This window comes from Parus major, chromosome 12, assembly GCF_001522545.3.
Source record: "Parus major isolate Abel chromosome 12, Parus_major1.1, whole genome shotgun sequence".
Taxonomy (NCBI): domain Eukaryota; kingdom Metazoa; phylum Chordata; class Aves; order Passeriformes; family Paridae; genus Parus; species Parus major.
Window position 1 is genome coordinate 13,187,404 of NC_031781.1, and position 17,877 is coordinate 13,205,280.

General features: G+C 39.9%; 1 protein-coding gene across 1 annotated transcript; it reads left to right on the forward strand.

Annotated features, from left to right (window-relative positions):
- Positions 1–1,565: 1,565 nt before the first annotated feature.
- C12H3orf14 (chromosome 12 C3orf14 homolog) lies at positions 1,566–15,280 on the forward strand. The gene is made up of 5 exons (XM_015641330.1): positions 1,566–1,668; positions 3,049–3,130; positions 3,848–3,971; positions 8,672–8,746; positions 11,295–15,280. The coding sequence occupies exons 2-5, from the start codon at positions 3,078–3,080 to the stop codon at positions 11,436–11,438; spliced, it is 396 nt and encodes a 131-aa protein (XP_015496816.1). The 5' UTR covers positions 1,566–1,668; positions 3,049–3,077; the 3' UTR covers positions 11,439–15,280.
- The last annotated feature ends 2,597 nt before the right edge of the window (positions 15,281–17,877 follow it).

Here is a 17,877-nt window from a genome sequence, read left to right on the forward strand (position 1 = left end):
AAAGGCCTTGACTGTGTAAGCCCTGACCAGCAGAAATAAAAACATCCCTGATGTTTTTATCAGCTCTGTTTCCAGCACAAATTCAAAACCCAGCCCCAGATCAGATACTGTGAAGAAAATTAATTCCGCCCCAGCTCATAACAGCACCTGGGGATTTCCGGCTATAACCAGCACAATACTTTTTTTTTTTTTTTTTTTTTTTTTTTTTCCAATAAGTTTAAAGCTTATATTCTTGAAAACTTCAGAACCAATCTAGGTTAAAAAACGAGTTTATAGTTCACTAGATGTGAACTTCACCCACGGTCACTTAAGGCAGCCATTTGAAAATTATGGCTTCCATCCTGTCTCTGTTTCCACAACACTGAACAACTGATAGTATCTGTAACTTAACTAAAATGCTCTTGGCATTCTGTCACAAATGGCATCTATAATGGTCTATGTAAACCAAAATTCAGTTTGTCTCTTTTCTTCCTGAAATTCATTAAATGCTACAAAGAAAGATTGCAGCCATTACAGAGAGCTGGCATAGCTCAAAGTAAAATATGCAAAACACTTGGGCTTTCTGTTACATTTAGTGTGACCATAACAATTAGCTTTTCGCACCATTAGAAATGAGGACTGACTCCTACGCCTCTGTGACATTTATTGGAAAGTGTTGTCTTTAAATCACAATGATAAAAAGAAATTAAAATAACTTTTTAACAACTATTTATCCTGACTCCTACAATAAGCAAGGATAAGTTGACAAGTACATTAAAGCACTTCTGCTTAAAGTGAATTAATGTAAATTTGTTGCAGAAATAGAAAATGGGGAAAAAATAGAAAATATAAAGATATTTAAAACACAAGAAAGCTTCTGATCAGCGGTAAGGAAAGTTTGTGACTAGTTGTCTAAAAGTAGGATGAGAGAATGTTTAGATAGAAAACATTTAGACAGGACAAGCACTTTCAGAGCAGCTTTTAGAAATCTGCAGCTGCACATGTGCATAAATCTACTGGGCACAAATGAAATGGATAAAAAAACCTTTTTCAGCTTTATCTAGCTTTGAATTTTTTGGTTTGTGTTCTCTGTGGAGGACAAAATATTTACAGAAAACAAGGTGGATTAATTGTGCTTTTTTATGTGGAGTATATTTTGATGTAAGTTTGTTATAAAGGACTGGACTCGACTCAGCAACTCCAGCTTTGAGGCCGGGAAGGAACTCGGCTCTGACACACGGGCAGGATCACACCAGAAGGTTTGGAAACCATGTGGAGAGCCGGGCTGGCGCTGCCGGGAGCTCTCCCGGGGTCGGACATGGAAGGCTGTGCCTTGCACAGAGGGAGGAACCATTGTTTTAACCGCAAATGCCAGCAGCAGGAGTTCCTGGGACTCCGGGCCGCGAGCCCCGTGAGGAAGAGCGCGAGCAGACACCACCCGCTCCCCGCGGCCGCCCCTCAGCGCTTCCGCGCTCCCGCCCCGGGCCGTGATTGGTCCCGCGCCCCTTCGCTCCTCCAATCCCAGGGGCGGATTCCGTTCCCGCCCCCGCCTGGTCCTGCCCACCGCAGCGACGGCTCGGCCCCACCTTTCCGGCCGTCTCCATGGCAGCGGGGGCGGGGGGTGTTTTAAGGCGTCCCGGAGACCATTGCGGGTGGTTGTTTTCCTTTTCGAAGCCGGCGAGGCTAAAGGTAAACTAGCTAGTGTATTTGGTATCTTATTTTTGTTTTCTGACTTATTCTCCCCTAATCATACAGGATGGTACCTTTCAACGAGATCGTAAATCCATTCCCACCCCATTTCCCAATGGTAGGGTGCAGGCGGTGCGCGGCCCCGCCGCGGCCGTGCTGCTCCCGCCCTGTTAGGGCCGCGGCCTGAGGCGGAGCGGCCGCGGGTCCTGCGGTGCACGTGCCGTCCTCAACCCGAGGGGCTTCCCCGGGGGCTCTGGAGATCCGGGAACTGCCCGCGGAGGTTCATCCCGGGCTGCCTCAGGCCTTGGCATCCGCCCAGGGCAGCGGTCGCCCCACGGTGCAGCGAGCGGAGGATGCTCAGGCTGGTGCCGGTTTGTCACTCACGGTGGTGCTGGTTTATTGCTCCTGTTATAAGCTATAGGCGCCCTTAAAGACAGGAGGCACATGCGGCGGGATGCTCTGCCTTCTGTCGCCGGTAAAGGGGTGTCGCAAAGAGCACGAAGTGCCCCGGCTGAAGGAAGGAGTGCTGAAGGGGTGTGCTCCGTGTTAAACAAGGTGAAGCATTAGCAACAGGCCAGGTGGACAGAAGTGTTTTCAGAGTGCGGTAAAACATACATCCCTAGAAGATGCACCCCACCGTCAGCAGAGGCCACGTGTAAATCGCTGGTTTCAGAGTTAAGTGTGACACATGATAGTGAGGAGACCTTAGCTAACGTTATCTTGATGAGCTCTTTTAGTTCTCCCACCCTTTGACATTGTGTAATTGTGACAAGTTATTTAATTTCACTTAAGGTGGTGATAACGCAGTCACCTCTGAGGTGAAAAAAAAAATAACCAAACATTTTCAGTCTTCTGAAAAGTGCTGTAGGATCTTTATTTGTATCAGTGGGCAGCTGATCTCCTTAATAGCTCAGAAAAAAAACAGTAAGTTCTAAACAATTTGAACACAGTTTCCTATGAACAGGTCCCTGTATCTGTGAGAAGTAGTTTACAAATATAACTGTGTTCAGTGTAATGTGATAAAAGCCAGAAATCAGTAATGTAAACAGTAATAGACAATTTATGTAAGCACAGTGTGTGTGTGTGGTTGTAAGCATCTGAAACTCGAGAAAACTCAGTGCTGAATCTGAAACTGAAAAAAAAATGGTTTTCATAAATTATTAGAATATAGTAGCATTTTCCTAAAACATATTGTGAACATTAGTAGTGTGAATGTATTCAAAGCACATTGTAGCAATGTCTTGTGGCAGGTTTTGTGTAGATGGCTGACATATAGATATAATGTGTGCAGCTTTTTAACCAGAATTGTTTAATACTGGAAAGTGTATGTTAATGTTCATCTTTAGAAGATTTTAATTTCACTTGGTTTTCCTTTTGTAGAGTACAAAACCGGGAGCAAACAACTGAAGATGTCATCCTGTTTGGCTCAGGAGGTTCACCTTGCTAGAAGACATGAGGAGATGTGAGTAGTTGTGCTCTGCCTCACAGCAGGTTGTGTTGTGTCTTGTAATATTCTCCCTCCCTGCCCATGACCCTTGGTGCCAGTGAATCTGAGCTCTGCAGAGCACAGTGGTGCTTCAGCAAGGGGCTGGAGTTCCAGGAGGTGGCACTCTTCCTTCAGGAACCATGGGAATTAGCATCCTTTGCCTGCCGTTGAGGGTATTTAGGTTGATGAGGTTTTTGACTTCCAATGGTGGTACTGGTTTAAGGTTTCTATTGTTAACCTGTCACCGTTCAATTCCTATGTGGGGAAGGTAATTGGATTCTCTCACTCAATGCCTCAATTAAAGACTTGCTTCTCTGTTGCCCTGTAAACTCAAATTGTGAGGCAAATACAGTAGTGATTCAGGAAAAATTGCTTCTCTTGTAACAACTAGTAGGTGCCAAGAGCAAATGTAGTACTGATCAAGTCACCCCAACCCACCGTGTCTTTCCTTCTTCTGGGAGATTCAGTGTTTCTAAGCACCTAGCATTTGAGGACTGCTAGTTGCAACATTATAGCTTCATACAAGCACAGCAGGTGATGCCTGCCTGTACCTTTTCTCTCCCCCAGCACACCCACCCTGCAGGCGGCTTAATTAGCCCCATAGTTTTGAGAAAACTGGGTAAGGTAAAAAGGTTATTTTCTAGCTCCTGAGCAAAATGTTCTACCCACTTAGCAAAATGTTTTCCTTTGTAGACTGTCTCAGAGATCAGAGCTGCTACAGCAGATGGAGACTTATCTAAGAGACAAAAAGACTAAAAAGACATGGCAAACTCAAGCAGCTGATGCAGCTCGTAAAAGGAATGCAGCACTTTTAAATGTAAGTTTCTGCAACTACCAGGAACCGCATCAAAATGTCACCGTTATGTAGCTTAGATAATTAAAAAAAAAAAAAAAAAGTGTTTGCTCTATAGTTGTCATTTGAATTCTCTTCTATATGGTTCCCTCTTCTGGAACTTGACCAAAAAGTATTAAATGACAAGTCTTTATTATCCGATGGCATCACTACCTATTTCCCGTGCCCTTCTTATGAAAGCCTCGTGGTGGCAGCTGCTACTATGTATTTTTATTTTTTTTTAAGCACAGTGGAGATGTAACACATGCTAGTACACGTCTGCCTGAGAGAACTTAGGGGTCTGTCAGGACTCACAGCCCCTCTACGCTTTGATTCAAGACATGGGGGTATGTTTGCAAATGGGCTGACCAGGCTGCAGTGCTTTGGGCCAAGGGTAGGAACTGTTCTTCTACTGTGGATGTGTTAAATTGTTGAAGAGGTTCTCAGTTTAATTTTTTTTTCTCTAAAGAGATGTAGGGTGACTTCAAGCATTTTACTTTCAAGTCTGTAAAAGCAGTGTTTGGTGCTTCCAGCTCTTCGTAGGGGTGACACCATTAATAATGTAGAACAGTTCATAGCTCTTCTACATAACTCTTGTCATATTTAGGTAAGATTTGTTTCCTAGGCAATTTAAAAAATCTAAGTTTGATGGCAGGGACCAGAATACTGAAAGGCTCCTCTGAAACCCCTAGCTCAGGCACCTGAGTTTAAAGAGATGCACTTGACCACTGACATGATGCATGTGAAAAATGTGTCGGTTTTTCAGGAGACAGCAGAAAACTGAACATCCTGTGCCTTTTCTTTAAGCTTCTACTTACCAAGGATCCATAATACATGTATTGTATTTATTGAAAAAGTAAGTTTTACTCTTAGAAAATCACAAGATTAATTTGGTTTTTTTTAATGCAGAGCCTGGTTCAGATTTAAAACGTTCACATTTTGGGTGGGTATAATTCTATTGCTTTAGAGCTTACATTTAAATGGGAGGTTTATTTAGAGAGGGGCAGAGAAGGAGAACAGTTAGCCAGGAATGCCTTCTTAACTATTCTGTGACAAAGAAGATATTTCAACTTGAGCTGATGAACTGGTGCATTCTGGACAGGGGCAATCAAGCCCCTCTTTATTGGGTATAGTAAGTGTAGGTGCTTCAGTGAGTGGCTGAGGACAAATGGATGGTTTGGTTATTTATTCCATAGCTCCTATTCTGTTGGTATATTAATTTCAGCCATTATGACTACCATTTTCCATGGGCATTTTAGGTTAGATTTTTACTTTGTAAATAAAGGGGTTTATAAATTATTTGTGTTTATGAATGCATTCTCAGTTTACAATGCAGGCAAACACAATAAATGCAGAATATATTTCTCCTTCCTGAAAGATTTATTGTATTGCAAATGGTAACAATAGCTCAGACATATACAGAGTGTAAATATTTCTGCAGTTAAACAGATATTTGCTATCTTCTGTCACATCCTCAAAATTGTTCCTTTCAAGTGTCAAAAATGTTGGTGTTTGTACAGAAAAAAAGCAAAAACATATGTATCAAAACAAATTCTGTTGCAGGATAAAATAGCATAAATCAATTTAAATCTATTAATTTTATCCTGGTTTTAACAAGCATGCACTCCTGCAGATGCTTTTTGATAACAGAAGAAAACAGGAAAAAAAAATCTATGCAGCATAATATATGAGAAGCTTGAAAACAAGACTGATTAATGTGCCAGCTTCAGAATATTGTTCCTGATACCAGGCACTGTACATTTCACAGTTACCATGTGGAGAGTTGTTGATTTGGCCTACTCAAAAATACATGGACATGACGAAGTGTTATTTTTTTATTTGCATTTCTGGTTTTCTGCATGTAAGCAAAAATCAGTTGTTTTCAGTAATAGATCATAGCAAAAGCCATTTTTCTTTCTCTCTGCTAGTTGGAATTTATGCACAGGAAAGATTTCAAAATTAATTTAAATTCTAATCAGTAGGAAGCAAGGAACTAACCTTTTTTTTTTAATTGAAATTTTGACATTATAAGCATTTGTTCAGCATTTTAGCATAATTATCAGAGTATTTTCAATGACTTTAGAGGGAGACTGCAGATTAGGGAAATCTGTATCATTTGGTGCTTATATAATGTTGTCGTAATAAAAGCAGAAATTAGACTAGTATTTGTAATCTAATTTATGACATTTGTTTCTCAGTGATATTTCTTGTGTTTAGAAATATGTATTACTGTGCAACAGCTTGTAACATGAAATAGAAAAGAAAGAGTATGCTATATAGTAATTAGTACTGGAAAGGTAATTTAGAACAAATTTGCTTTCCTTCCCGGGCATGCAATTCCAGAATTATTTAAGTGTGATTGTGCCAGACTGATATCAATATAAGTGACAGCTGAATTTGGTCCCCTAAAAGCAATGTATGTGTCATGCATTCCATTTTACCTCTGGGGAAGGGTCTTGAATTGTTTTTGTTCCAGTCCTTGTGGTTTTAGGGGAAGCACTGTAAGATGCTCTCTTTTTTTCGGTACTGTGACATATTAGATTAGCTGGGTTTTTTCCAAAGAAGTTTATACTGCTGATGTATTTATTTTTATATTGATGACAGGGATTTATTTTTCCTACAAAGCTTACCAGTTGTGTAGACACACAAGAAGTGCCATCTAATCTTTCAGTAGTTCTAGTTATTTTCTAAAGCATACTACACCTTCCAGCAAAAATTTCTTTCACTGTCTGTCATTAAATCAGTATTCTGAATGACAATAGACTGCACAACACAAACTGGAGTGAGCAATGAAAAGACATGTCCAATATCTAGGCTATGCCAAAGTGACCTTCTCTACTAAACATATATGCACAACTGCTGTCTCCTTTCTTGCCTGAAAGACATTCATTTCCTATCACCATAAACATTCCAGTTACTTTGCTGAGTCTGTAAAGAAATAATGATTGATATTCTTCTCCTTCCTCTTAAAATTCCTACAGCAATTAGGAAGAAGGATTCAGAAAGTAGGAAAATCCAGTGGAAGAATATGAGGTGAACATTATTGAATGATCCTTTATTCAGCATGGTTTGTTATGGTGATAACTTCTCCAGACTTGGTCTGAGCCATTCTGATACGAGCTTCATTTGCTGCTGTTTGTGTGTACCTGTCCTAAGGATGTGCAACAGAAAAATTCCTTGCTTAAGTCACTTAAGTCTGTGTTGGCCTCTGGCATTTTGACATCCTGATTTCAAATGGCCTATGTCGTTTTTCTTGTTCCCTCTATAAGTTTATCTCATTAGTCTTTTCTTACCTGAGAAGGGGCAGCCATTTGCTGCTTCTGAGAATTTGGATAAATCTGAGAATTAGTTTACTCTTTCTTTACTCTCTCTTATCCTTTAGCTTCCTACAGTGGTATGGATTTTGCTGTAGAAAAGGGAGAAACAATTTTGTTTGGATTAGGTTTGTAATTATGTACAAGAGAATATTGTAAAAGGAATTAATGAAATAAAATGGACACTAAACTGAACAATCTGACTGTATACATGTCACTAAGTTGAACTTAAGCAAGGCCAGTTTTTTGCTTTTATTAATTATACTCTACTGAACTAAACTTGAGATAAACACTGTTTACTTATTGATGTATTCAGACTGGCTATTATTCAATACGAGTAATCATGTTTGGTCTCTCTTGTGGATATGCTCCTCCAGAATCTCACTCTTCTTTTCAGCAGCAGTGGTGGTGAATATTTGGGAAGTCCCTTTGGGGAATTTCCTCTCTCATTTAGTTTTTCTGTTGTACTCTTCACACCCGCTCTCTGCTCCCAACTCTGCCATCTGCTATACTTTCTTTCCCCCTCCACTCTGTTCAGCTTTGGCTTCTTCACACCCCACTCCCACGTCCCTTTCTGTCTCTCTTCATCTGCCCACCACTCAATCTCTTCAATGTTTGGGTATGGAACTAAGCCCACAAGAACAGGTCAGAACTTTAAAGGGGGAGGGTGGTTAGTTTGGGGGCATGCTTTGATTTGTTTGTTGCTGTTGATTTTTTTGGTTGTTTCTTTTTTAAAAGATTTATTTTGGCCTCTGTGAATCCAGCACACATCCACTGGACAGCCAGAAACCCAAATACTGATTTTTTTTTTTTGTAAGAAAACTATGTGAGGTGCATTGTCATCCAAGCTTGTCTGGTGAACAGCTTGCTGCAGCTCTACATTTATGTGCACATGTTATGCATGCATATTAGCAAGTCATCTTTGTCTTGAGAAGTAAAGATCTTGCACATAATTTCCCTAGTTGCTTTACAGTTACAGTAGCTAGAATACATACTTCAGTCTTACACAGCACAGAAAAAGATGTTCCATTCCCCTCTATTTCCTTGAGGTTTATACAACTGAATTTAACTAGTTTACCCTGGTGTCCAGAGAGAATAGCAGTGTTTACAGCAGAAGTCTTACTTGGTTGTGAAGCATACTCTGGTATGAAAAAGGTGCAGAAAACGTATTTAGCAGCTGGAGGGTGTTAGTCTAAGTAGTACAAGTTGTATTTCAGAATGACTAAACAAATATTTGAACTTCAGTGTGAATTTTTGAATGCTGTTTAGCTGTAATGGGTTTATTTAGTTAATTTAAATGTCTTTATATGTGTATTTTTCTTTTAGAATTCCCAGTGTTTGTTTTTAAAATGTACTTTGCTTGTGTTTTAGGATATAGAAGCAGCAGAAAAAAGGCTGCAAGAAGGAATGTATTTACTTCCACGTCCCGATACTGTTAAGTTAGAAGTAAGTCCTGCAACTCCTTTTTCATTTGTTTTCATTTGCTGTTTACCAAATATTTTGCTTTTTTTTTTTTTTCCCTGAAGCATGTTCTTAAAGTGAAAATAATTGATTTTAAAATCCAGTGACTGGTATAGCCAAAGGCCTGTGTACTGTGTAGCAAGCTGAACCTAAATTCTGGGACAAGGTCCTTAGATTCTGGAGCATTCTGGTGGAAATGTTTAGCAGCTTTCAGATCTGTACAAACTTCTATTTAAAAATTAGGTCAAATATAAAAAATGAATATTATGAATATCAGAAGATTACTGTATTTACTACATCAGAGCTATTTAGTTTGTATTATATGGTCATCCCATTCTCAGTTTACTACAGATTGTCATCTTTATATTTCAGGGTCAACAGTTTATCAGCATGAACAGAGAAAATTTCACATCAATTATTTTAGAGTTGTGTGGAAGCTTATGAAAAGTACCACAGCGGGAACACTCAGTTCTTTTTTTTTTTTTTTCCTTCTCAACCTGCACTCCCCAAAGCATTACTTGAAGATAAAAATTCTGAGCAGATTCCCATCTGTTTCTTGCCCCAGTGGTTTGTGTGTTGTGTGCTGTGGGGTGGCTTGGTTCCCAAAGGCACAGGAGCAGAGTGTCCCGTGCTGGTTTGGGTGCTGGGGCTGTGTCAGAGCAGGGCGAAGGGCCAGGTTTCAGCGCTGTCAGCTGTGAAGAGAGGTGTATTGTACCTCAGCTTCACACCTGCTGGGCAAGTGTTGGCATGCTTAGGCTATTACTTAAAGGAGAGGCATCACTTCTTGTTCTGGTTACTGTTCAAAGTTTTCATCTGTCATTGCATTTTTGTAAATAGCCTCCTGTGACTGTGACAGGGTGCACACTGGGTAGGCCCCTTCAGTGGTGTTTTTATTATTTTTAGACACTTTTAGGCAAAAGGGTACATTTTTCCTGAATACTTGTACATTTTGAATGATGCTAAGGAAGATGCCAACCTACTAATATTAAACATTAAACCTATTTTGACTGTGTTCAGAAGTAGTTTTAGACTCTTCAATGACTTTGCAGACTCCTCTGGAGTTGTTTGGGTCAGGTAGTCCCATGGTAGGTGTGAAACTGCTTGTCAAACAAAGTCCACAGAAATTGGAATTGCAGAGCGATTGCTTGTGGCTGCAGAATGTCTGCACTCTGCAGCAGTGGTGAAATTTTGGAGAGAGCAGAGTTACTATTTGAAGGAGAAGATCCTATTTCAGCCTTTTTTTTTTTTTTATGCTTCTAGAGAAGAGTGCTATAAATAGTGGAAAAAGAAAACTTTCTTTCATGGTACAAAATTCTTGTGCGTGCTTTGTTCCAAAACACTTCTGAGCATATTTCACTCAGCCATATATGTGTCTGTATTAATATACTCTGAAAGTTATGGCTATAATGGATCCCCAGCTTGCTGAGTCGGAGTAGTTTTGTGTGACAGCACATATGCTTGTCAAAAAAGATTCTTTGAGTAAATCTGTTGAAGAAAATATTTTTGTAAACCTGCAAGTGCCATAGTTATATCTGAGTTACATGTAAGGATCAAAATGATTAGCCAGGAATCTAGTACTTTGCAGGGAGATCTTCATTTTTATGCTGCACTTCTCCTTCATTGTATACTTAAGTAAAGAAAAAAATGCTCACTACATATGTATCATAACTGTATTCTACTGCAAAATTACATTTTTCTGAATGGACATTAGTGGCAATAAATACTTGCATACGTGGATGGATTAAAGTGTTATCTTAGCATGGTTCCTAGATCATGTTATTTTGTGGGGAAAAAATGGCACTTAAAATTTTCCTGAAAATCCTACAAACAAGTTATCCTTAGGATACCAACACAAAAATGGTCAATTATTAATAACATGGTTAAGTAATATGTTAAATTTATTACTCTGAGGTACAGTATGAGGAAGTGAAGAGGAAGGGTTAGATGATCCACAGTGATTCTCCTAGACCACATGCTAAATATACATCACCTTTATTTTATTATTATTTTTATCTGTGTTCCAAATACTTGAGATGATTACTTTATCAGTGAGTTATCAAGTCTAAAATTCTACACAATTATTTTGAACTGTAGTTCTGTAAAGTACTGTAAACTTTCCTAGGATAATCAATTTACATTGGTAAATGTGCAGCTTTCATTTCTAACATTTTTTTCCCCACTGCAAAATGAAATTCCAGTGACATACACACTTAAATATAAAAGCTGCTTTTGGAAAAGTATATAATCGTGGAAAATAGTTTATTAAAGGTACTGTAAGGTCTAAACTGATGTTGCTTACCACAAGAGGGCACATTCAGTCACTTCACAGTTTGTCCTGCAGAAGGAAATATTTCCAAGCTGATATTTTGTATCACACAAGAGATTAAAAATTTCATATGTTAAGTACGTTGTTCTTTTCTGAATTGCTTCACTCTTAAAGTAAGATTTAATAATGCATTGCATTTCTATATTGTTTTAAACTGGCTGACACAGATTTTGAAATTAAGTTTATTTTTTCTTATATCTTTCTCAGACTCTCTATTTGGCATCAATAAAAGAATCTCTTCCCAAGTGGGAAGACTTTCTTTTAGGAAGAGCAGAAGTTCCTATTGGCTTTAAGGAAACGAAAGCTACAAAGCAGAGCATAAACTACCCTGAAGAAGATTCACAAAAATAAACATTTTAGTTTCGTTTTGTTTTGGAATTTATCACTTAAACAGAGATCATCCAGGTCGGGCAACAGAATATCATGCCATTAAACTGAAATGTACATAATTTAAATGAAAATTAATTATATAGGACAATTTCATTCTATTGTTGCATTGCATACAATTCCTTATTTTCATTCTGTACTACAGAAGCAATCCTCAAATGAGTTTTTAGGATCAAGAATGAGAAACATTGATGTATAGATTTCCAGCAAGGCAATTGGGTTTTCAGTGTGAGAAGAGTTTTATGTTATTTTTAATCCTCTGCTTCTACATATAAGTGCGTTAAGTAAAGACAGATTCTTGCATTATCTTTCTTCACTTCAGTCATCTGTGCTGCATGCCTGCTCGTGGATGAGAGAGAAAGGAAGAATTTACTGTTAGCAGAAAAGGCAGACTGTGCATCAGAGTAGCCTTGGTTTAGCACCAGGAATCTGTGCAAGAACCTTCACAAGAGCAGTTGTAGAAGGAACAAACTTGAATTTCTGCATCTTGTTTTCTCTGATTTTTTTTGTCATTGCCACTTTCATCACTCATACACCTCACTCCAGGCAGCTTTTCTCAACTTCCTTCTGCCTACATTGTATTTCTTGTCTAAGGGTGGGCAAACAAATCTCTGGGGCTTTTTGCTACTTCTAGGCTGCTCTTAATGCTATTTTCTTTCTGCTGATACAATCTACAAGTGAGAACTTTTTCTGAGGCATGAAAAGTTTGAAAGAAGCAAACTGAAAGGTAACTGGCAGTGGCTGTCCAAGAACAAAGCATATACAGAAGTTGAGGATATATTTTCATTTTCAGCCACTGAACAGCATCCCAGCTTCCTCCTACAGGTGCAGTTTTAATTGTACTGAACTAACTAGGTATGAAAAATTCACTGGTACAAAACTTCTGAAAGTGTTGCTTCAGTGGAAAATCTTGCCTGGTGTGTGACATAGCCTGCAGAAAATTAATCTTTCCTAAGCAAAAGAAGCCTAGAAAATAGTAATTTGTTTTATTGTTAAGAACCTGGACTTGAGTCAATATACTTTTAAAATTTAATTTCCTGCAACAACACCATTCCACACCCAACCTGGAAGTAGTAGAGGAAAAAAAGTACCTTTGCCAATGTCTGAGGATATGAAAATGTAATGGTTGCAAATATTGCTAGTCTAGTTATCTAGGCAATGCATCTTCATCCTACCTAGAGAGAGACCTCACTATTAAAAAAACATATCCCTGTGCAGCATGAAGACTCACTGGCACAATAAAATCAAAACTTTAGGTGCAATATAAAATTGCTATATATTTTCCACAGGAATACTAAGAGTTCATTTTAAACTTTTTTCTATTGAAGTGTCCATTAAACTGATAACTTTTTACAGAAACTGCCATCTTAGAATTATCCTGTTGAGTGGGTGTTGGTGTTTGTAACAATAACGTTGTTTTCATAATATGTGATGGCAGATTAGCACGCTTCTCTGCAGTGTTGTTAACAGTTGTAATTAAGGAATAAACAGTAAAGGGTGTCAGTCCGATGACAATTTCATCTATAGTGTCACAATACAAAATGTCACAAAATATTAGAACTGTTATATAACTACAAAAATATCAAATTAGGCTTTCATCTTACAAGCTGAGAGCTTAAAAAAAACTTGGCATAGAGACCATTGCAATTTTATACCTACTCACTGTTCTGTCACAAAGACAACTTGGTAATATTTTCTTCTGTAAAATCACAATGTGATTCTCAATCTGATTTAGTGGGAATGTGTATGGATCTTACAGTTGTAGAGCTCCTATCTAAAAAGCAAATAATTGGAACCAGTTGAGCACACAAGAAGGGAAAACCTATTATACATGATGCTCAGAATGAAGGAATGGATGAGCAGTTCGTTACTGACAAAGAATGGGATTCATCCTCTTCTTTGCATCCAAAGGGAAATCACTTCAACAAAAATTTGGGCCCCTAAGTACTTTATACATGCAAATAATCTGGGTCTTTATCTCCTCCGACTCCGCCTAAGCACTGGGACACAATGCAGATGCTCACTATCTCATTGCCCTTGTGATTTCCCCTGGAAGGAGATGTAGGTGTGTGGACACTGAGTGCATGGCAGCTCCATGGGTGAGAATTTGGCATGAAGGCTCCTGCAAGCAGGGTTAGAGTAGTTACCTACTGTGCTGCAGTTTGGTGCTCACATAGCATGCCTGAGAGTAAAACAAAATTACCTTCAAAGAAGGAATTGAAATTTATTTCCTGGAGCATAACTTCAGGAGCAATAGGATAGCTACTTCAAGGAAAACTGTAGGAACATGTCCAGAAAAGGAAAAACCTGAATGAAGAGAAATATTTAAGTCAGGAATGTGTGTAGGTGACTGTTCTCAGAGACAAGGACCTTCATGTTGTTCTGCGGTTGGAACAAATAAGTGCAATTGTCAATGACAGTGAAATAGCACAGGTACAGGAGCAGGTGACTGCTGAGCTGGGACAGGCAGTGCCAGGGACCAGAATTATATGGTCTCTCCTGTTCTACTTAGATTTGTTGAGTTTAATGTACCGTGGCTGGGCTAGCTTGATACTTGCCTTTTTAGAGATACAGATTTGAGAAAGCAAATGTTAAATTTTAGTGTGCTTTAAAAAAATTTAGGAATCCCCCAAGGTGATTATATTGATGTGATCTAATATTAGTCTCCTTTGAGATCTTGCATGGGTGTTGTTCACCAAGTAAAGGCTGTCACCTCAAATATATTGATTCTATGTAGTTATACCCCATCTTATCCCAAGCTTTTATATATATATCAAAAAATATAAAATATAGAAATTACATCATATATATCTTCTGTAATTTCCTACTCATTGTGAGTAAATTTTTTTCTCAAAAAAAAACCTCACCACCCCCCCCAAAAAAAAATAAAAAACACAAGCTAACAACAACAAAACAAAATTCCAAACTTGCTGCTTGCCCTTTTGTATTACAATATATGTATACATAAGGTGCAGCGGTCCTAAAAACCTGTTGCTTCTTGTGTTTTTCTGACAGGTGAGGGACAGCAATTGAGTAAGGAGTAGTGAGCAAACCCTAAAGTTTTACCTGTTTGTAAGTTAACCTTGGAGTATCTTGCAAGAAGAAATAATTAATCATACTTTTCTAGGTTAATGCACAGATGAGTAACCCCAGTACTAACCCAGGAGCACAGCCTGTTCACCCATCTTGTCACCTCTACCATCACATTCCCAAGCTTTTTACTTTCTCAGTTATTCTGGCTGTGGGGGCAGGAGCAGAAGGCAAGGCATGTTACTTTTCCCTAGCATAAGAAATTTCTTACTCTGCAGAATCTTTCACAAGCCTATTAATTTAATTTGTGAGTATATTTGAAATAGTAAGTTGGTTTAGATGCATATCTGACACTATGGTATCCTCTTGATTGTATTTATTCAGGGTCATGTTTTCATAGAAGTTGGGAACTAATTTTTAGGCTGAGGTTATAGTACTTAATTTCTGTCTTTTTCATTCACATAGAGCAGGTTGGGGATGTAGATGCTCAGTTTGAGCTTGTTGGTACTGAAAAAATAAGAAAACCAAATTTAAAATTGAATGTACTTTTAGAGGTTATATCTGAAAGAAAACATTATTTACTCCATAATGGTAATTTTCATAATATTTTAATAGTTGTGTTCAGATACAACTTGACCTTAAATATCACCCCAAATGCAAGCTGTTTTAACATATTTGTAATGCTAAGGTCTTCATTACTGTGATATTCTGTTTGCTCAAGGATTATAATCCATGGATATACTGTGTTATAGTTGAAATAAAGCTTTGATCCTGTAGTCACTGCCTCTTGGATCTCAGTGCTGCATTGCATGTATGAGTTGGATGTAAGTTGGTGCCTGCTGCAGCCAAGTGTGAACAGTGAGTAGGCCAGTGATAAGCACTTTGCTTAGGTATGATGTTTATTTTCCTCTGACTCTGATATGAAATATTAATCTCCTGAGTGAAGATTAAAATCTCGGATGTTTTTGATGAAAAATCCAAATGTAACGAATCCCAAATCGATTATTTGCACTCTTCCTATTGTTTCATAATGTGTGAGCTAAATTACTTCAGATACGCGTTTACTAGGAAGATGTAGATACATCCTTAAACCCTTGCTAAGGAAACAGGTGGGGGAAAACGGTTCTTTAGTATATCCTCCTGCTGTGTGAAACTCTTTGTCTTTGCTATAAATAGGGTGATTTAATTTGGGAATTTGCTACTCCTTTTAAACACAGTTAAAACAGCTCTTGAAAATGCGCTAAGCTGTGTAAGCCTTCCAGTTGTAGCTTTTGCATTTGACTTACTTTGAATACGTCTGTTTTTAACGCATACAGATAGAAAGTATACTCACTTCTTCCCATAAGTTTTATCGCTGTGATGATGATCTTAAAAATAAATGTGTGATGTTCTTTCCCCTCACTCTCAGTCGTATCACCTACCAGAAAGCCCTAATAAGCAACAAAATAGTGTGAGACAGTATTTACATCACACTTTTGAAACAGATTCAAGCAGAGCCAGCTGCTGTAAGATTATTTTACAAATCTATTGTAAATTAATAAAAGGGAAAAATTGCCTTCCTTTAGGTAAATTACAGTCTCCTTTACTAATTACCGTAGCTTGAAGCCGCAGTAAATAAGTACCTGCCTGACTGCGGTGAATGGGAAATGAGAAATGTAATTTTGGTAACCAGACTTGCCTTTCTTTACCCATTTAGTTCGTACGTGTTCCAATAGCTTCATTCACGGAGCTCTGACTGGTGCTCAATAAAAGCTTCCGGAGGATAATGTGTTCAAAGTGAAGCACATGCCGGCAGCTTTGTTCAGCTCCGGCGAACCTGCGCGCTGCGCTCCGCGGCCGCGCTCGCCCCGCGCCCCACCGCTGCGGGCTCTGCCCGAGGGGGCTGCTTCGAGCCGGGGAAACGCCGAGCCGAGTGGGAAAGGGAGAAAGGAGGGAATGAAAAACACCCAAACCATGCAAAAGCCCGTTTCTCGGCGGTTGCCCGGTGTGCAGTGAGCTCGCTGTGGAGCGGGGGAGGACAGACGGTGCCGGTCGGTCGCGCTCAGGGCGCGGGGACTGCGCGTCGCCGGGAGCGGTGCGCTGGGAGAGGGAACGGGGAGCGCATTGTGTGTGTCCTCCCTCACTCAACCGCGCCGAGATTCCCAGCAAAGCTCTGGGCAGCGGGTTTGATTCCTTGGAAACGCTCGTAATAATAATGTTAACGGTAAAAAACGTATCCGTAAATCCCTAGGAAAAAGGTTTGTCTATGTGACCCAAAGTGTAGCAGTCCCCAGGCAACTGGAGCTGTGTTTAGAGGGTTCTTAAACTACTGCAGCCGCTTTGCTATTTCTCGGACGTTTCTTTGTATTAAGTTTCCGGGTACACTTGGCTTTTTCCTCTATAATTAGCTTTCTTTTGCTGGATTCATTGATAGATACGATAATCCAGTGTTGGTAATATCTCAATTCATTAACATAATGAATCAGAAGGAAGAGGCTGATAATAAATCAGAAAGCTTCTATTTATGTGAAATATCTTGGCAACTGGCAACAGTGAGGAAGAGAGTAGAGGGAGTATCAGACAGTAAACGGGACCTGGGGAACGCGGCTGCAGGAGGGTTTCAGGTGCTTTTTGCGGTTTAAGCGCCCGAGCCCTTCACACAATCGTGTCCATTGCAGTGGCTCAGCGGCGCTGATATGAGAAAATACCTGTCTCCCGTGGCCCCTGTCTCCCAAGGGATTCAAGCCCCATCCTCGTTGTGTTTGGGCTGCCGGGCGCCGCTGGCAGAGCAGCCCCGCGGGCTGGGACGGGGCTACCGCTGCCCCCCCGCCTCCCCCACTGCTGCGGCCCCGTTTGTGCGCATCGCCCGCGGGCTGCGGCCGCCCGGAAGGGGCCGGAGATGCTCCCAGAGGCTCGGCCAGGAGCCGGGAGAGACGAAGCGTGTCCAGCAAGGTCCCCACTCCTTGTCCCGTTGGCTGGGAGTACTTCTGCCCCCGGATCAGATCTCTTTTAAAGTTTGTCATCAGCCTGCTTCCTCTGCCAACGCAAAAGACTGCAAAGACGCAAATATTTGTAGAAGTTAAGTTTAGTGTTGTTTCGGCCTTATACATTCAGGGAGCAGACCTTTTCCGTGGTCTGTGTCATTTGTCCCCAATGGGGACAAAAAGGTGTTTCGGTGACTAAACACGCTCTTAGCGGAGTCACTTTAAAGCAGAGTTTAAGATCGCTGGTGACTCGAAGCACCGGCACTGCTGTTTGTGCTCCCTGGGGAGCACGCCCGAGGCTCCCTGAGGGCTGAGCCACATGGCCCAGCTGCAGCTTCAACACCTTACGAGGAGAGACAGCCCATAAAAGAGAGCACAGAAGTCTAAATGTACCCTTTTCTTTTTTTCTT

Coding starts and splice junctions, on each gene's coding strand:
- C12H3orf14 (XM_015641330.1), top strand. CDS start 3,078: ATGTCATCCTGTTTGGCTCAGGAGGTTCACCTTGCTAGAAGACATGAG. Junction 3,131..3,847: donor GCTAGAAGACATGAGGAGAT/GTGAGTAGTTGT, acceptor TTTCCTTTGTAG/ACTGTCTCAGAGATCAGAGC. Junction 3,972..8,671: donor GGAATGCAGCACTTTTAAAT/GTAAGTTTCTGC, acceptor CTTGTGTTTTAG/GATATAGAAGCAGCAGAAAA.